Source organism: Acanthaster planci, linkage group LG14, assembly GCF_054643075.1.
Source record: "Acanthaster planci isolate LZ-2023a linkage group LG14, COTS_SCS, whole genome shotgun sequence".
NCBI classification, from domain to species: Eukaryota; Metazoa; Echinodermata; class Asteroidea; order Valvatida; family Acanthasteridae; genus Acanthaster; species Acanthaster planci.
In genome coordinates, this window is record NC_141790.1 from 13,865,474 (window position 1) to 13,885,694 (window position 20,221).

The following is a 20,221-nucleotide window of genomic DNA, read 5'->3' on the forward strand; positions in this document are numbered from 1 at the left end:
TGTTTTTTTTCTACAAATTGCAGGTGAGCTGGGGAGTCCAGGTGTGGACGGTCCCTCCGGGAATCAGGGCTCTAAGGGGAACCCTGGATTCCCAGGCTTTGGAGGCCGACCTGGTGAGCCTGGCTTACGGGGTCTGCCTGGGCAAGATGGTGCACCCGGGGAACCAGGTAGGCTGCCGTCCCCATGCTTCATCTATTGCAAGCAGTGTTGAGCTTTAATCTAACAGGAGCCAAAGGCTGTGTCTATTGAAGTGGCAATGGCTAGGAGTGACATTTAATCTATGGGACGTGGCTGTAGCCACTGACTCGTGCCATCCACAAATATTTGTTCTAGCCATAGCCGCAATATTTAGACTCTGCCAAAGATCCGCACCTGCCTGAGCAAAGCGACACCCTCTTCAGCCATTGCTATGAATTGTAATATAATCTTGATGTCCGTATTGTTCTTGTAGATGTACTACTGTACACAATTTTTTTGGGGGGGGGTATTTTTCTCCAAATGGCTCCTTGTTTTATTGGTGTCTTTTTGTTTAAGCTGTTACAATGAGCCGGTTCAGTATTCCAACAAAGCACACCAAAAAAAACGAGCATTCAAGGTCATTTAGGAAGAGGAGTAAGATCCCCTGACCTATCAGCGCAGCTATGCACTGACTGACACACATGCTTTGTTCTCAAATAACATTGCCTTTTTAAAATACCACACTAACTAATTAATGGAGTAATTTAAAAATACTGAACTTAGTGTCTCATTTTTCTTGTGAGTTTCCTGTCACAGGTCTTTTGGACAGGAATGATTGGATAGGATTTGATGATTTTACTACATGCTTTGTTTTTTTTTGTCGGCTTACATTGTCAGGTGAGGGAGGTGACCCTGGACGTCCAGGCTTCTTCGGTCTCTTTGGTGACCCTGGAGATGTCGGAGATATTGGAGAACCAGGGGAGGACGGCGCTGATGGACTGATTGGACCCCTCGGTCAAGACGGCCGACCAGGTCACAATTCTTACTAATCTTAAAATACAACAACAAAATTCATGCATTTTGGACAATTTGCTAAAGTGTTGTCTACAATGCCCATTTTCCAAATTTTGGGTGGGACAGCATTTTCCAAATGTCAGCTACAATGTAAGAACCTTAGCAGGTGGTACCTTTACAAGTACCTTGTCGGGTGAAGAAGATTTTTGAAATATTTGGCTGCCTTTTATTCTCGTGTTTTCTTCATGATAACTCGTACAGGACCACCAGGATTCACGGGTCCAGTAGGTGACAGAGGTGCATCAGGACAGAAGGGCGCGACAGGTGCTCAGGGTGGACCAGGTGAACCGGGCGAGCCAGGCAACGTTGGCCTGGATGGCCAACAGGGGGAGACAGGTGCACAAGGTCTGACGGGATTCCCTGGCATCAGGGGAATTGAGGTAAGTAGGTAGCCGTGACTGAATCAAATGGCTACGGATAGGAGTATTACCACTGGCTTTCCTAGTCGTAGCCAAAGCCACAACTTTTTGCCGTTGACCAATGCTTCAAGGAGCAGTAGTCCAAATTTGACTGCGGTCATATTCGCCAGTTCTGTAGGCGGTATTTGTCTATTCTTTTATCTTAAAGTTGTCTGTGGTCTTTTTCTTTTTTAGGGAGAGCAGGGCTTGATTGGAACACCAGGCCCTAAAGGTCAACGAGGACCATCTGGAAACAAAGGTATGAACTCATATGCGTTGCCTACAGGAGGGCACTTTAACTCGTATGCAGTTTTAAATGAAAGTCTTTCTGACTGCTTTAAACTCTCAATAACTCAAAGTCAGTTATCATGAAACTCTGCTTATCTCAAAGACCTTCTTCATTCCCGAGGTACGAAAGTACCTCCGTAACTCGAAATGGCCACATCACTACATCCGCTTAACTCAAAGTTTTTTCAGGGCCATTCCAAAAAGACCACCACCACATTACTGACAATGAGTGGAAAACAAACTATTTCTGCAAACCACACTTTGTCTTCTTATGTGAGGACACGTAATTGACTCGTTGTGACCACAACCTAAACAAACCCCAGATTTCAAGCAGGCCCAATTGTAGCCCACACGCATGCAGGCTAATCGTCGATTCTTTTTGTTGGCCATGTGGAGCTTTTTGCATGCTGCAGCCTGGCTGCTGCCGTCTGCCCAATTGCAGCACTCACACACTGCTCACATGCCGACCGAGATGTTCCCAGCATGGTGCTGGAAATGCTGTTTTGCGTTGCCAAATTTCTTTCAGATTTTTAACAAAGGAAACGTAAAGGCATAAAAAGACAAAAAACCACCAATTTTTAAAAATTTTTTTTTTTACTCAAACGTTTTGAAGTGCAAAATGGTGTGGCCTCAAGCGATTCAAACACAATGATTATGTGGTCAAACAGGAGAACCCCGGGCCCGGCCTACCCCGGCAAATTAAGCAAGCACAGGGCTATGCGCTTCACGCCATGGTGTACGCCAATCAGAAGAATTGTCACAAAAAAGCACACAGTTTTGGTGATTTATGTTCTATTCATGAATAGAATAGACAATTTCACATAAGGAAAACATGAAATCTCAGCAAACTAATGATTTTTAGAAGAAATTCATTCTTGGATATGAGGAAATAACCGCTTATAATGTCTCCAATGGCTGCCGCAGGAGCAAGTAAGGTTACTTGCATACACGCATTGTGCGTGTATGTGTGGGCAAGACTCTGGAACTTTCTTAAACTCACGATTTAGATAACTCGAATTTTTTATCCATTCCCCTGAGGTTCGAGTTATCGAGAGTTTACTGTAGTTCATGGATGTCCTCACAACCCTTGACATTGTAAATTTCTTCTTTTGGGATTGTTTTGTGACTCTAGTGCAGTTAGAAATTATTCATAAATACCTCAGATAGTTTCTCTATTCAACAACGCGCAACCCGACCATATTAACTGGTAACATTTAATAATGCCGCTGAGATTTGAGTAAGCCTGCTGCATAGAAAATGCATAGGCACCTGGATATGAGACAGTTTAATCCATCCCTATTGGTCTGCATGCGATGCGGCACATAGAATGCACCACACACGTGCCAAGTCCATATATGGAGATTTTTCTGGACAACTTGCGCAGGGAATATAACATAAAATAGACAGGGGGTTCAGGAAAATGAAAGTAAAATTCAAGAACATAATCATCAGAAATGCATCATATATTGACATCTTTTGACTCTCTGACTAAAAGCAGTATTTATGAATGAGAATGGATATGTGCTTGACTGGTCTTAAACATTAAAGACTGGCTCAGGAGAATGAACGCTGATAATGCCCTCGCCCGCGATTAGAGCATCAGTCGTGTGCGTTCTCCTGAGCCAGTGGGTTGAGCCTGGGGGAAGCGGGTTGTTGCTTATCTGGTTCACTCCATGGCTTTTTTCCCCTCTCTTTTCAACAGGTGGCACTGGTGTCCCAGGTCCCCAGGGCCCATTTGGTGTGACTGGTCCCCCTGGCGATGCTGGCAACCAGGGTCCAAGGGGTAGCAAAGGAGAATCCTTCAATCCTAATGACATTAAGGAACCGAGTTCCGGTGAGAAGGGTGCCAAGGGAGAAAAGGGAGACCTAGGTAAACTTTTCAACATCAGTTTTCCTTTTTTTTAATCTTTTTTTTTTATTTGTTTGTCCCGCGTGTATCCTAGTTAATCATAGAGCATTGTCAACAACCTGTGCCCATATTAAGTTTCTTCCTTTGACTGTCAGAGAGCTGCTACTTAGAGATGTTGTTGCTTGTAGACACATGGAGAATGTTGCATAACAGGCATTTGTAATCCCATTTGTTACAGAAAAACCTCTCTGGGATGAGCTAGAAACTGTGTGTGCCTGGTTACAATATATTAATAAGAGTGGAATTCAGAGGCATATGTAAAGGGGGCCATTTTTCCGGGTGCAGGAGGGGGGGGCAGAAATTTAGAAATTCTGTATGTAGCCTTTTATGGCCATTCTGAGGAGGAAGCTACATATTTGTGCTTTTGACCAACTTTCTGGAGAAAGAAAAGGGAATGAGGGCATAGAATTGCTTTTTGCTTATTGATTTTCCAAATCAAACCAAGTTTTGCTTGGGGGGTGGGATGGCGCCTGTTGCACCCCTTTCCCACACCCATCAGCTGGTGCCTTTGAACATTGTTGGTGGACATTCCTCTTTATTTGGCAGGACCCCGTGGACTGAATGGGCAGAGGGGAGATGTCGGAGACCCAGGATCTGATGGAGAACAAGGCAATCCAGGCTACGATGGCTATGATGGCTTCAATGGAAACACAGGCATGTCAATCTAGAAGAGACTTTCGGGGACCACTCACTCACAGAAACACACTCGAGGAACCCATCCGTACCGTCATCCTGTGAAATCTGACAGAATCTCTTTCTTCACCAACTAAAGGACTCCTTGGTTTTTATTTTCAGGCCTTTGTAGAGAGGGTCTTTGTAGGGGTTTATATGTGCAAGATGGGGTCTTCTAAAGAACCAAGAATTTTGGTCAGGTTTTTTCATGTTTGGTTTTTAACACACAGTAATTAACACTCTGTTTTTGATTGTTTGCCGATGTTAGGTGCAAGAGGTGAACCAGGTCTCCCAGGACTTTTTGGTATCGATGGCCCTCCAGGAATGACTGGAGATGATGGTGAGTATTGTCTCCTGGTTCACTAAAGGAATTCGTGGCACAGCAGCAGGATAAACTTGTGCATTTTGGGATGGATGTTACTTGACAAGCTAATTATCCGCTCCGAGCGGGAACAAAGGAGGGCGTGTTTTTAAATGAAACTGACAGTCCTTTGGTACCAAGTCATCACGTAGGCGCGCAAGTTTGTGGGCGTTTAAAGCGGGGCACGCTGAGTACGCGCAAAGAATTTCATTTTGGAATGTATTGTTTTCGCGTGCACGCCGAACGCGTACAAGAACCCTCCCAGAACCTGGTTGGAAATCTTTGTATCATCGGTCTTTTTTCGCCGGTGAGGGTGCACTTCAACCCAGGGCGGCTTGGAATATTTCTTGTGCTGTGTTGAAGTATATTCCAGCATCAAATTAAAGGTGTGAAATAAGCGTGTGCTCAATACCAGAGGAGCAGTAAACAGTAGGGAAAATTTATTCTAAAGACCTTACTGCTGTGAGAAAAAAACCCTAATGTCCTTGAGATTATTATGCAGTTGAGCACAAAACCTGAAAGTGAGATTGCAACAAAATTTGGCCCATGATTCTTGTTCCTTTCAGGCAATCCTGGAGTTAAAGGGCGGCAGGGTATACCAGGTCCAGAAGGTCCCAAGGGGGCAGAGGGCTTCCGTGGTTTCTCTGGGTTCCCTGGCTCATCAGGCAACCCGGGACGCCCAGGCCAAAAAGGTAAGAGCATCCAGGAAGTTTGCCAAACTTTAATAGTGAATTAAAGTTGACTGACATGGAGTGACAGACCAGTTGGGGAGTAGATGTGATGAGTGTAATAGTGGGAGTAGTGAGTAGGTAGCCATGGATCTGAGACGTTAATCTGATGGTTAGTGATAGGAAATCTGAAAATTGGACAGATGGACACAACAGAGAGATTTTAGAGCTACAATTGACTGTGTTGCCACTTTAAAAAGCCACATTAGACTTACAACTGAACTGGTTGGTCACTATGTACTAGAGTTGTAATGTCACATCCTGGCTCACCATTGTTCTTATTTCTTGTTTGATTCATTGTGCAGGTGGACAGGGCATTAAAGGCTTCCCTGGTTTACCAGGAAACCCTGGTGTCCCTGCATTTGTTGCCCCACAAGGAGAACCAGGCAGCATTGGACTCCAAGGCCCAGATGGCGCCAGAGGTCAGTTATCATGCATTCATGACCATTTTCATTTGTGGACTCTTCGTGACTTTACTTTTTCTCAACCAGCAGTAATGCTTTGCGGACCGCATATGCTATAGAGTCCCGAATGAAAATGTCACGTGCACAATTTGTGTATAAAAGACATTATTGCAAGAACCAGCGTGTGAACCAACACATGCGCGTACTCCATTCGTTTGCACTATACTTCCTGGTTATGAGTGATGTCACAGGTCAGTACTCCTTAAGGCCATATATATCATGGGTACATGCAATCCATTTGGATCAAGATGCTACTTATTTGTGCACATTCAGTTGAAAAATAGTCTTTGTGCACATTCATTAGAAAGATTGATCTTGATCTGTTTTGCACATCCAGATTAAATTGGTCCTTGTTCACATTCAGTTGAAAATCAATCTTTGTGCACATTCAGTAAAAAACTGGTTACATGTATTTAGCAAACACGCTAATGGCTTTTCTTGGTGTAACTTAGTAGACCAGTCCTGTGACAGACACAGCTTCATAACATTTGGTTACAACAAATATTCATTTCTTTTTGGATGTTCTACTGTTTGAGGTGGTGCTTTGCAGATGAGCAGATTTGTGCCTCCCATCAACAGATGTATGTCATTCCTTTGTGCAGGTGACCTTGGTCGACCGGGTCAGACAGGTTTCCCTGGCTTCAGCGGTGTCAAGGGACAGAAGGGAGATCGTGGACCAATTGGACCAATTACCCCACCCGTCGTGAGCCCCCGTGGCCCCAAAGGTGAACCAGGAGTACCAGGACGGCCAGGTGAGTACCAGTGTCTGGAACTAAGAAAAATATACAGTGTTGTGCACAATATTGTCACTTCAGAGAGGCCCTTACCCAAGGGAAACGTCCAAGGAAAAATGAGGGTGTAGCTGCCAGAATTACAGAAGCGCAAGTGGTCTCACATCGAGGATTACATTCTGGCAGAAAAAAATTAAATAGACTTCTGCAAGCTGCTGTAGTTTCAAGGGAGCCATTGTATACAGGCCTGCCTTTTTTTGGTAAGGTAGTGATTGTGTCAGATCTTGAAGGAAACTGAAACAAGTGCATAAGTTGATTCCATGGGAAGACGCATTTGCTGATGTGGGAAATAATGAATTCACCCCCAAAGTTTGGAGATAAGCCACGTATGGGAAATGAGCAACTTCGTTCGTGATCTTGAGTCCATCGAAGCTTCCGAATTTTGATTTCAAGTCTCTCTCTCTTCTTTCTCTCTTGGTCAGGACTGAAGGGCAGAATCGGGGATATTGGCTTCCCTGGTGACTTTGGAGATCAAGGTCCGCAAGGAGAGAAGGGCTACCCAGGCTACCCAGGAAGGCGTGGCAGGCCAGGTGGGTGTGGCTAGTGTGTGTCTTGAAGGAAAATAGATAATTCGCACACAGGGATTAGCTCTCTCAGGGTATACACGTTTTGTTTCAAAGTAGTTTGGGAGGATGCGGAAGAGACTTTTCGGTATGCCCACACTTCGTTGTCTGGAGAGGGTCAAATATTGCTCTCCTCAACTCCCACAACCCCCTTCTTGACGTTGTGCATGAGGAGATTGGATTCTTGGAGTAGTGCTGGCCAATGGAATGAGCAAACAACCAGTTGAAACATATTCATGTATGCGATACAAATATCGACTTCTTGGAGTGGTGTAGTAAAACCAGCCTCTTGAGGTGATCCATGGAGCATTATTTTCCAGAGGCAAAGAATGCTCCATGGATCACTGAAAGAGACTAGTTTGACTATATCACAAGATAAAGCAGTCAATATTTGTTTTCTGACACCTCACCTACAGATTCTGCACAATTTATGCTAATATCAATAATGAAACACCAAAGATCAAAGCGTCAGTGTTCCATTTTACAAATTGTGTGTGACGTTAGAATGTGTGTACTGACAACATACGCCACATAACGTACCAGACCTATAGACATTTTCATTGTCTTATTAAACCTATTCAACTTGTAGCTAATACATAGCCTGGTTCAACAGGTCCGAGAGTAACAGGTGAAGGTTTACGCTATATATGAGCCGAAACACGCGCCTGGGCACTATTCATGGTTTCATTGCTTCAGATATAGTTCTTTGGTTGCTGAGGGTGTCGTTCTTTTTCAGAGCGAGGCTGAATGTGTATAGTCTTTTTGGAGTAGTGGTACGAAAATAGGAAATCTAGCAAGCATCACATGACACACTTTCGGCCAATCAAGATTCAGAATCTGTAGGTGAGATGCTGTAATGGCTACTATCCATTCCTAGTTCTTGCCAGTACTGACCATGAGATGTCTGCTTTGGAAACAGCAGTAAGAAGTTTACTCCAAGTAAGGGACGGCGACCATTTAGACCCGGTTTGAAAAGGGCCCCCCGGTAGCCCACCCGGTGTAATGCCTGCCCGGTATTCAGCCTACTCCAGGCCGGTATAAGGCCTGTCTGCACCTTGGCATTTCAAAGTCCCTGATGAAAGGCTTCCCCCACCATGCTTCCACAGATGAATAGGGGTCTAAGCGGATTAGTGTAAACATTGTATAGAGCTGAAGGATTAAAACCACAAGCAGGTTCCTTCTGGGACAGATAACATGTACCAATACTTGCAAACAATAGACCCCAGGATGAAGAAGTTCGATATCAACAACCAGTCCAGCATCCCAGGCTGGTAGCCAGGCCGGTATGAAAGGGGTTTTTGCAACCGGGCGAGCTTACCGGGGGGCCCTTTTCAAACCGGGTCTAAATGGTCGCCGGCCCTAACTTCCAAGCTTTAAGCACGGCCTTATCACAAGGAGAGTTGTGTGTGGCGTTTGAATCTCAGTTTTATTTTCAATGATCCGTATCTTCCTTTGTAGGTCTGCCTGGTTCCAATGGCCCCAAAGGTGTGCCCGGTGAACGGCCTGAAACCGAGAAGGGGGTCAAGGGTAGCAGAGGTGACCCCGGACCCCTTGGTATCCCCGGACGACCGGGCTCCCCGGGATTCCCAGGAGTGGGTGGATTTGCCGGTAAGTCGTCATGGGCAGCAATAGCCAAATAGCTCAGTTATGGTATCTTTTTATATCTAGTTTCCGGTTTCAGAGCATTGCAGAGAGCCATGCAGGATTTTCCTATGTTAGGGTTTTCTCCATCATAACCAGGTGCTAGGAGCCTGCAAACGCTGATGATGGACCCTGCCTTCGGCTTGACCATAAAAAACTAAAAACAACACCTCCATTTTAAATACACATATGTTCATGCTCACGCATTCCCAGTAGCATGAAGAGAGTTCTGTAAAGAGTTCTTCCCTCTCAAGCAGTTAACACTTTTGGTTTTTCCCTGTCTCATCTTTGCCACAACAGGTCCATCAGGAATGAAAGGGGATAATGGAGACCGTGGCATTCCTGGCGAGATAGGCTCAAAGGGACAGTCTGGTCCCCAGGGCCTGCGTGGGGACTTTGGTGGACCGGGACCTCAAGGTAGACTGTGTGATTGCATCAATTTTGTAAATAAATGTCAGCGCTCTGATATTTGCCAGAGCAGACCATATCATATGTCTGCTTACTTCACGCCAACAAAAAGAAAACTCTCGAGGGAAACAAAGTTAATGATGCTTGTTTGAAATCAATTCGTCCTGCTTTTTTTATAGGGAGTACTGTTTGGTTGGAAGGGTTTGTGACCCCTGAACAAGGGGTCTGGGGTTTTTAATCCAGGTGCTTGATTGGAACAGTTATCTTCATCAAAAATTCCCCAACAGATGGGCTCTGTCAAGCCCAGAATTGGAATTTTACCATTTCAACATTTTTGAGCAGGTTCAAAAGGGGAGAAGGGTGTTGCTGGTGACAAGGGTCAGCCAACCTTACCACCACGACCCCTGGGCTTCATTGTGGTGAAGCACAGCCAATCCAGGACCATCCCACGCTGCGATGCGGGCATGACGCAGCTGTGGACTGGCTACAGTCTCCTGTATACGGAAGGCAACGAGAAGGCCCAACATCAGGACCTGGGTAAGTGATGGGGGGAGGGAATCTGCCGGAAGAAAGTGGATGCTATTTGTGAATTCACTGTAGCTTGTGAGTAATGTTTGTCATTCACTTTGTACCTTCATGAATACTTGACGATGTGCAGTGTGAGAATCCGAAATGCCGCATGTCTTACCATGTATGTTCTGTAACGTTACCCAATAGGCCTGGCTGGGTCCTGTCTGCCCAGATTCAGTACCATGCCCTATGTCTTCTGCAACTTCAATGACATCTGCAACTATGCCCAGCGCAATGACAAGTCCTATTGGCTGGCTACAACCGAGGCTATTCCCATGATGCCTGTGGAGGGCAATGCAATCAGGCCGTTCATCAGCCGCTGTGTGGTCTGTGAGACGCCCACACAGGTCATTGCCGTGCACAGCCAGGACACGACGCTGCCCGACTGCCCTCGCAACTGGCGCTCGCTGTGGATTGGATTCAGCTTTGCTATGGTCAGTGTCCATGGTGATTGCATCATGGGGATGCTTGTAGTCACGTTGATGATAGTAATGATGGTGATGTTGACCATGGTAACAGCAATGATAATGTTTGCAATAGAAGTGAGGGTTGTGTTTAGAATGGTGGTTACCGTGGAGATTTATATGATAACACTGATAGTGGTCAATGAGATGGTAAAATGCTGGTAGTGTCTGGGTTTATCTCCATATCAGTCACATGATGACAATTCAAGTCCAAGTAAATTCATCAACCTTTTCAAGACTCCAGTCCAGTTTCTTTGACTGACTAATTCCATTTATTTCTGGTCACAGTACACATCTGCTGGCGCTGATGGAGGTGGTTCTGCCTTGGCCAGTCCAGGATCCTGCCTTGAAGACTTCCGGGCCACGCCCTTCATTGAATGCAACGGGCGGGGCCGCTGCTTCTTCTACCGCAACACTTACAGCTTCTGGCTGACCACGGTGGACACCAACAACATGTTCAGACCGCAGGAGTCGCAGACGCTCAAGGCGGGCTCGCTGCGCTCTCGCGTCAGTCGCTGCCAAGTATGCCAAAAGATCCTCTAGATTGATTTTTTTAATATGTCTTCCATGGGAAATTTTTTAGCCTTTCCCCATTTGAAGCAGTAATAAATTTCTTGAACAGCAATTTCAATCGTCAATTTTCTATTCTTTGTCAGAATTCATAAGTGCATTGTCAAAGAGGGCTTCCATACTGGCGTCGTTTGAAGTTTATAGTATAGTTAAAGTCGTAAAATAAAGCAATTTCAATTGTATATTCTCAAACTTTTTGGCATGATCATTTTTTTATCAGGTAAGAAAATTGCACAATGAAAGTTTGTAAGACAGTGTAAAATCTAAAACCCTCTTTTTGATACAAATTAAGTATCAATCTGGATGATTCATGTGGCAAACATTTAGCTGGTTGCCAATTTGCCGTTGCAAGTGGCATATTCCTTAAAGTGTAACATACTTGTTGAAATCTGTGGTCAAGGAGGGTAAGTTATTAATAAACAGAGAGACTCTGTATGGGTTACTCTACAACTTCCCAGCATTAGGTCTAAAACATGGAAGTTTTATCCAACTTTTTAAACCCTTAAATAAATGACTTTCATTCATCATGGTGCTAGCTGATTTGTTTTAGATGTAAATGCATGTTTTATAAGATATATATTTGTGTTTTTTCCTCTCTCATAATGATAATTGCAGTTCTCCACAATAAATTCATGTGTAATCCCGGTGTATTTTTAATCTAGTGTGGCTGTGGTTCTTTTAAATCTTGTTTCATCGATTAGTTTTACAAATCTAGACTTGTATTAATACAGTCATGTTCACACATTAGATAAAACAGAATATGCTGCAGTTCTTTTGAGATTACTTACAATACTCTCTTGGTACATTCAGGAGTTATTAGGAAGAAGTCCGCTATTGTGCCAATTATTTCCATTTGTGGATTTTTCCACATTTGGGAGTCTTGTGATGGGTGTTGTGTTGTTTCTCATTTGTAAATTAAGGGCTGAGAAACGGTGGCCTAAAGTCTGCTGTAAGTTGGTGACACGTAAGGAGAGCAGTAACATGAAAAATGTGAATCGTAAAATACAGTGCCTCCATGTTGAAAAGTCGTCCTCCCAACATTAAAACCTCTAACCTTCAAAGACATAAGGAAGTGACATATCTTCCTTCGAAGTATTGAAGGAAGCTGCCTTTGTTGTCAGAATGGTGTGGGAAAGACGACAAAATGCCAACAAAAACCATTAACCTTGGACTGCTGAACATGCACATTGTAATGGCTCACCAAGTGTGTACTTCAAATTTTCAGTGTCGTATAATGCATTGTCCATCCTTAGCATCTGGGGTGAATTCAGTCCCGATATTTATAAATCTGTTAATCTGGTTTTGTGTATTTACGTTGTATTTTTATTTGTAGATGACATAATTGGTAACACGTTATTTGGTAAACTATTTAAATGATAAGATTTGCAGTAGCAATAGTTCAGTTATTAAAATGCTCAGAGTAAAAATTATTGAAAGAGAAAAAAAAAAGACAACTGCCAAGTTGACATTCACACAGCACATCTATCATTTGAATTTTGAAAGAAAATATTTTTGATAACATGGGAATGCTTGAATGTTGCTTAAAAAAACAATCTCGGCTTGAAAATGATTACGTTATGGTCTTCACTGGTAGAACTCATTAGTGGGTAATGCCATGCGTGCCCTTTCTGTATGGATAATAAATACACTGACATATTTCATAGGTTAAAGAGCATTAAATCTAATGGGGTAAAGTTGATTTCACAGACATTTGTTTGTCGTGTAGGTTATTTCTATCATGACTGCTTGTGAATCTTAAAAAACAAACCAGCAACACTGTGATCTGTACAATATTGAAAACTTTATTTAGTATAATAGCAGATATTTCATCATCCTATGAATCCAAGTTAGAGTATATGGTTATTCTTGATTAAAAAACTCTAAGTGAAAAGAAGGGAAAATTTGAGAAACAAGGTATTTCATTCACCATCAATTTTTTTTAAATTGGATTTGTTCTTTTGTCTCCTGTAGGCGTTTGATAGAAACTGTACCGAGGTGATGAAAGCTGTTTTTGAGACAAATTTGATAATAATCCAAATGTACTTATACTTGATCTTTACCTTCTGTTTTATATCCATACAGGGCAAGTAAAAACAGCAATGCAAGTCAATAGAGTCGATTAGATCTGAGGGGAAAATCAAACAATATCTGTAAGCAAATAGCTACAAGAACCTTCCTTCAGAAATAGCCGTTTAACTCCATGTCTGCAGAAACAAGTCTAGATTTGCTTTTTTGAGGGGGGGATGAATATGAAACTGAAAAGACTGAAGTCACTCTAAATGAAGAACGATGCCCAAATTTTGTCATCAAGTAAGAATTTAAAAGCATTTAGATTAAAATCCAAGTTGGCAGAGGAATTCCACTTTGCCATTATTTTGTTGCTGGTTGCTTTGGATATTGAGAGGGGTAAAAAAAACGATCATAAGGTTCTGAATTGCATTGTGTTACTGGCCCTATATTCATTTTGTAAATCCCTCGTAAAGAAATACAGAACAAGCCATAATGTAATGGAGATAAAATGCAATCGTGGCATGCAGTCCTCGACATTTACAAGTACACAGATAGGTTACATATCAATACATGCTTGAATTATCCTATGAACCTTCCCCATTCCCCATGGTAATTCCTTTAAGATTTATGTACATGATTGCAGGAAGATTCTTGTCTTAGCATTTTATCTGTACACTCAGAAGTAAGTAAAGGAGGCAGTGACAAGAACGCTACATCATCTCTTAACACGTCACTTTGGAGGTGGGCTCCAGTTCCACAAAGCCGTGTTCTGGATCAAAATGCAATGACTATGGCTTGTGAGTACTACCTTGCGTGCAGCATGGGACTTGGACTGAGCAAGTCACAGCCTCTCATAACCCATGTTTACAATCAAGCTACATGACCTTGAATGCAGAGCTTTTACAGATAGGCTGATCCATTCTGCTTTAAGTTGGTCGATTTCACTGCCACTAAAACAGGGAAACCCTCGTGCCATTTCTCACACTGTCTTCCCTGATCACCAACTGCATACGCAAACATACCTGTAACAGTTTGGCTTGTTCCATTTCACAGAGTGTACACAGTCAGAAATGGAACAGTCCAGGTTGACTAAACTCCCTCAACATGGTATACATGTATTTCAATTGTTACAGCACAGGTCAACACCTTTTAAAACCCTAAACTTTTTCAGACCTGTTAGTTAGACAACATACTAGGCAGGACAACAAAAAAATCCTTTTAACCCCCCCCCCCCACTTCTGTTAAAAGAGCCCATCAATCATTACAAAATCTACAGACCATCCACAAGCTGTTTCTGCTTTCGGAAAAAAATGCTTGAAATTTTAACACAGCTTTAGAATAGTTTGTCGATATTTTTGAACTAGATGGGCTTTAGACCTGATTTCTTGTTGTCTTGTGTTATTTAATTACTCTTGTAGAAGGCAATCATTGAAAATGAATCATAACCCTGCAAATGATGTATGCCACTTGCCAGATCTGAAGTTTGTGACTTCACTTTGCCTTTGAGAAAGATTTGGCCTGGATTAAAATATCAGGCCCTGTAACTTTTTTGATTTGTAACCAGTGAAGAACATTTCCTTTAAGATTCTTGTTGGAGACACCAGGGAAACTCATCTCTTACAAATTAAAAAGATATTTTAACACACTGTGTCTAGTCAGTCGTGAAAAAAAAAATTTATGAGAATACATTCGCAATAATGAAAACCTGAGGCTGCTTTGCATTCGGTATTGACAGATCTGTCCGTAGAGAGTTGTGACATGAGTGTCTCACTTGTTGGCACCAAAATGGTGGATTATGCATCAGTGCACATGGACAACTGGCACACAATACCTTCATGCTGTACTGCAAACATTACCCTAACCCCCAAGGGTGTACGTAAGATCATATTGATATCGGGGGATTTGGGACTGTTCGGGATCTACTGAACAGCCATTTTGGTTCCAAGCTTTGAAGTTGGCTTCACTCTCTCTCTACGCGGCTCTGCGTATTCTGCTTGGACACCAGAAGTTCAAAAGCCACAGCAACCAACAAATGACTTTTATTTTGATTTAATGTATACTAAATTTCCACCCACAACCATGCTGGGAAGTCAGGATACCATTTCAATAACTTTACAGAGTAGCCACATGCCTTGTGGTCTGTAATTTTAAACAAACCAATTAAAGCACTCCTCAAATAGGAAAGAAAAGCTCCCTTTTAAATAATTTACACTAAAAATTATAAATATCAGTCTCATAATTCAGTATTTGAGCCAAAAACAACAATCTTCCGACACTACCTTTGGAAGTGTTTTTGATTACGTGAAATTATAAAGGAATTGAATGTGTTAGCTTTTTCCATTTCATTTGCAGCTGTTTATGAAAGCATTTTTCAGCAAGAGATGAAATTGTGACATGAGGGGTTGTTGTTTATCTAAGCAACTTGCAATACTTTCAAACGGTACAGTCTCTGGGCTGCCACACCTGATTGTCACATGTATCACATCCCCTAAAAGTTACGTGGGCCATTTTTCAAGCATCCGACTTCAGAATTACTCAGAAGCCCTGGATGGCAAAACCAACTTCAATTAACTTAAACATTTGCTTTTTCATTCGGAAGCATATGTAGCCAAGTCACAATTGCCCTAAATCAAAGGGGCCTAGAATACAGCTAGAAGGTTTGCATGGCGAGGCCTAAAATATTAAAGTTGGAGATGATACCAAGGTTTGGGAACGCCCTGTCTAATGAATAGTTGACAACTTATCCTCCTACATTTGAGTTTAAACAACAACCCCTACGGGATACACTACAATAGAGTATGGATAATATGCATATATTTACATAGTGATGAGAGGTTGGCGGGTGGTTGCTAAGGATACAGTGATGGGGGCCATCCGTCAGACGGTTGTACTTCTGTTTTGTGATGTGGATCTTGCATACTCGACAAAGTCATCTATCAGCACTGGCCAGGCTCCTTGAAAGATGAAGAGGAACGAACAAATGAAAACAGAAGCACAAGGGAAAGAAACCAGTATTTCTAACCAAACCTCAAATCCATGTCCTCACAAGATAGAGTACATATACACATAATCACGTTCCAAGGAGCCCTGGTCATGTCAGTACTGGAAATGGATGTAAGGTCGATGTGAATTTTTTTGTGCAAAAGATATGTCTATCCATTTTTCTTCTGAGAACTGAATTCAGGATGCATTCTTCTTGGCTAGAGTAGCATACTTGATAACCCTAACCCCCTAGGGTGTATGTAAAATCATATTGAAATCGGAGGATTTGGGACTGTTAGGGTTAATGATAGCTTATCCCTCCTATGCAAAGATGCATTCTCAACAAAGTTGTTCTATCAATCAACATCAGTCAAATGACCCCCAAATCAAGTGGAAGGAATTTGTGACAGTCTGTGACTGTTACAGCCAAAGGGAAGATTTTAATTGCTGCTACAGAAACACACTTGTTCTGTAGTAAATGGGCCACACAAATGTGACCTGTCACCACAAAATGAGCTGAAAGTAGGAATTTTCGAAAATTGAGATACTGGTGTTTTTTTTATTCAGCAGAAAAAGAGCTGTCAAGTGGTATGTACAGAGAACACTTAGGGTAGAAATGTGAGGTGACAATGCGACATTATTCTGGCAGCTTTGCGTCTTTGTTTCTGACATTGGTTCAACATTTCTGACCAGGGAGGAATTATGCTATCATCAAAATTGATGAGAAAATGACATTTTGAAATATATGATCCTATGAAACATTTGGAATTACACAGAAAATGGGTTACTTTTTCCAACTATTTCAAACTGTCCAAAATTGAACTCCACTTCAAAATGACTTTGAACCCTCAAATAGGTAAGAGCTGGATGCGTCTTTACACCCATTTTGTCGTGACAGGTTACACAACTTGGTCCACATTTGAGTATGACAGAAATAATCTCCCACAATACCATACTGGCCACAGCTTAACAGCCAACAAACGGCTTTATAAGAAATAACTGAGGCAAACATCTTGAAAAGCACATTAACCAAGACCAGAAAAAGTTTTTTATGAATAATTCTGAGTGAAATGTCAGAGTAACACTGTACCTTCTTCGTCGTAATTGCTCATGTCGTCTGAAATCATGTTACTGAAATCAAGCAGAAGATTCCACGTATCCCTGGGTATTGACTTTTTATGGTGCTCCTGTATTGAAGAAAGAATCAGTTCAAATCAGACTCAAGAATGGAGAATGAATTTCAGCTGGGATCAGGTTGGTGCAGTGCCTTCTATATCTCTGTGGTCTGGGTTCAAATCCCGCTCCTCATGCAGGTCGGGGGGGAGGCATTTGGGCGGTTGCTGCTATAACCAAACCAACCCCTGTAGTTTTTCCTCAAACGGTTTCCCTCCCACTTCTAAAACTGGTGAATTTCATTCATTGCTTTTCCCAATGAAAGACTTCTGCTTTGCATGTAGGGAATCCTAGGTTTCATTACCAGCAACAATATAAACATCTTTGGTGGATTGAGGCATGACAAAAAAGCCAAAACTCACCGTGAGAAACTTGCACCAGAGTTCTAAGAATTGAAACTTTCCTTCGAGTACTATGTTCCAGTAAGCGATAGCCATATCTAGATCTGGTGACAAATTTAAATACAAGAAAAAGAATATTAGTGCTGTGCCAAATAACTGAATATTCGATCAACTATTCGAAAATTATTTTCCCAATTTGAATATTCAAATACAAAATGCATGAAAAGGAAGGGAGAGTTTTCTTTTAAATGAGAGAAATTGCACTATGGAGGGCTTGTTTCAAGCAGATTCAAATGAAAAGCAACAGAAATCTGAAATTTAAAAGGAATAGAAATTTTTCAACAGGGCAAGAAGTATTGTTCCTCTCTTAAATCTTGCTAATCATAGCTGGAGATACTCCAGACATGAGAAGCCATTACAGTGATAATAATATACAACTGTGTGCGTTATTGCAACTGATTTCGTATATGGTTTGTTCATCAACGATCTGCCAGTTGGTACAACTCAGAAGTCGAACATTTGATTGAATTGATGGTCAAATATTCGAGTAGTGAATTATTCGACTTGACTCAACCCTGTAGAATATATGAATATGATCATGTAGGAAGGAATAAAGGACAGCAAAGTTAGCATCAAGACACAAATACCCAACTGATCACAAAGTAAGCCAATCTGGCACCCTCTACAGACTTACCGAGACTCTTCTGCCCGGGGTTTTTTGCAAAATTGAAGGTGAACTGGTAAAAATCTTTGAACTTGACAGAATCTCGCAACTCATTCTCCAGCGAGGGGAGTTTTGCCTTCAGCTTATCAAGTGAATCACACCTGTAGGAAATGAAAGATAATGCAAATGAATGATTCGATGTCAACATAGTTTTCAAGTTAATGATTTCCCTCTCTACTTAATTCCTAGGAAAGCGCTGTGAAGATCCAATGATGCAACCAAGGCCTCACATACCATTCAAACAAGCCTAAAAATGAAATCATTACGTGTTTGAATAAAGTTAGTCAAGCCTTGGGTAAGTATCGTTTCCACTGAATTTGCTCTTCTCTGTGGCAAACTCCAAAAAGGAACCATGTCACTGTCACGTCCCAAATAAGGTATTAGTCCAAACTGTAGTTGGGACCTTCCCAACTGTGGTGATGCAGTTAGGCTGACTCAACTATAGCTGCTAATCGTCTATACAAATTTTCTCAACCTTCTCGAAGTTTTTGCAGCTCACACCAAACAGGATTCATCCAATATATGCCAGTGTGGCATTTCATCCAGAACACAAATAAAAACTACACAAACAATGTTGGGACTATCCCAACTGTATTTTGGATCTTTTTGGCTACAGTTAGGACAGATGCTATAACTGGGGCAAAACATCATCGCCGGTACCCATTTGTTCCGTGACAGACACAAGCAAAGTGTCTTCCTAAAGGGCATGATTCATTTTACCCTAAATACGTCATGCCGTCAACAAACTCTCTCTTGGTGAATTCACACTGTGTTGCCGCCTTGAACTTCCACGCTATGACTAGCACCGTCCGACTCGTAGGGTCAAGCATGAGGTCATCACAGAACCTGGCCACGCCCTCTGCCAATATCTTATCCTCATCATGGGGATCTGCAGAGCCAGTAAACATTAAAAACTGCAAAAGGTTACAAAGTGGACAAGGTTGAGCAGTCTTACGCTGCTTTATGCGTTTTGAACCAAACATGAAGTTACCTGTGACACACTGTGGAACAGGCTCTTCAAGTTTTCAAAATAACACAAAATATTATACATGTTAAGAACACCCCAGGTGGATAAAGTACAATTACAAATGTAAAACCTCACTTGAAAGTTACAACTATTCCACTGTTATTATTGTTTATCTTATTTATTCCCAAAAAGGCAGGGTAGGTAAAACTCACGACTTCAACTTTTCTTTTGTAAGTTCAAGAAATAATACAAATAAGATGAGAGTCTGGAGTGGGTTCCAAAATATGTAAAAATTTTGAAATCCAAAAATGAACAATTTACAACTTCCAAATTACTATCAAATTTGAATTTCCCTTTCAACCAAATTTGTACATTATTCGATATCACCTAGCTGTGTCAGTACAATAAAACATCCTGACCAGTGTGATAAGTAATGTGCCATGGTATTTTTGGCATGGCTTGACATGCAGGACACACGGAGCAGTGACTTCCAGTTGGCCTATGTAGGGCATGCAGGAAATTATTGGTGGATGGGGATACAGTGCAGGCTATGTACACGGCTGGGGCTTCTGTTAACATTTAGGGTTCACCTTTGTATCTGTTGTACAGTTTTTCAAGTTGCTTCTTATCTACAGCTGGTTTTGGTTCTCTGAGGTAAAATTCTGGGCGTGAAAAGAAGCTGTCTGATGCGTGGTCCAACCTCCAATCGTGCTGTGACAGGCAATAAATCGCTGTCTTTTCGCCAGTGTTAGTGACCGCTACAAATTGTCGGACTTTGTCCTTTTGTGACGACTTCAACTTATTCTGTAAAATAAAAATGATAATGCGTCGGTTGTGGTCACTTTTAGAGGACCTTGAACTCCATTGGCTTAGTTTAAAGTGGTAAATTCTGAAAAAAATTGGAAGAAGTACTTACCATCTCGACCCGTTGTGTTTATGGGAAAAAACTCACCGCGCATGCGCCACATTGAGGGTTAATTCCGGATGGATAGAAAGAATTTATGTTGCTTGTGTAAACACTGTGAATTCGAACTCTTTCATTCACCTTAAGTTCCAGTAAGGATTGCACTTGCGTAATTTTGTCAACTGTGAAGAGAAATGAGAATTTAGAAAAAAATTGATGAGTTCTTGGTCATTTTAGAGTGGCTTATCCCCAGGGCAACCT

At 42.0% G+C, this 20,221-nt stretch overlaps 2 protein-coding genes across 2 annotated transcripts in view; one reads left to right on the top strand and one right to left on the bottom strand.

The window, feature by feature from the left end:
* LOC110981727 (uncharacterized) overlaps positions 1-12,567 on the top strand; it is a 36,884-nt gene extending 24,317 nt beyond the window's left edge. The window contains exons 26-41 of the mRNA XM_022239542.2: positions 24-167; positions 856-990; positions 1,234-1,412; positions 1,626-1,689; positions 3,421-3,588; positions 4,174-4,281; positions 4,568-4,639; positions 5,227-5,352; positions 5,694-5,810; positions 6,455-6,604; positions 7,066-7,173; positions 8,665-8,814; positions 9,148-9,264; positions 9,598-9,792; positions 9,973-10,259; positions 10,578-12,567. Of these exons, the coding sequence (XP_022095234.2) occupies positions 24-167; positions 856-990; positions 1,234-1,412; positions 1,626-1,689; positions 3,421-3,588; positions 4,174-4,281; positions 4,568-4,639; positions 5,227-5,352; positions 5,694-5,810; positions 6,455-6,604; positions 7,066-7,173; positions 8,665-8,814; positions 9,148-9,264; positions 9,598-9,792; positions 9,973-10,259; positions 10,578-10,832 (2,375 nt within the window). The 3' untranslated portion in view covers positions 10,833-12,567. The remainder of the gene's footprint in view (positions 1-23; positions 168-855; positions 991-1,233; positions 1,413-1,625; positions 1,690-3,420; positions 3,589-4,173; positions 4,282-4,567; positions 4,640-5,226; positions 5,353-5,693; positions 5,811-6,454; positions 6,605-7,065; positions 7,174-8,664; positions 8,815-9,147; positions 9,265-9,597; positions 9,793-9,972; positions 10,260-10,577) is intronic.
* A 2,335-nt stretch (positions 12,568-14,902) lies between these two features.
* Positions 14,903-20,213, bottom strand: LOC110981730 (DCN1-like protein 1). Its single transcript, XM_022239546.2, has 7 exons — positions 19,973-20,213; positions 19,647-19,860; positions 18,810-18,978; positions 18,060-18,190; positions 17,387-17,469; positions 16,942-17,038; positions 14,903-15,823 (listed from the first exon to the last, which is right to left on the bottom strand). The coding sequence occupies exons 1-7, from the start codon at positions 19,973-19,975 to the stop codon at positions 15,747-15,749; spliced, it is 774 nt and encodes a 257-aa protein (XP_022095238.1). The 5' UTR covers positions 19,976-20,213; the 3' UTR covers positions 14,903-15,746.
* Between the last annotated feature and the right edge of the window lie 8 nt (positions 20,214-20,221).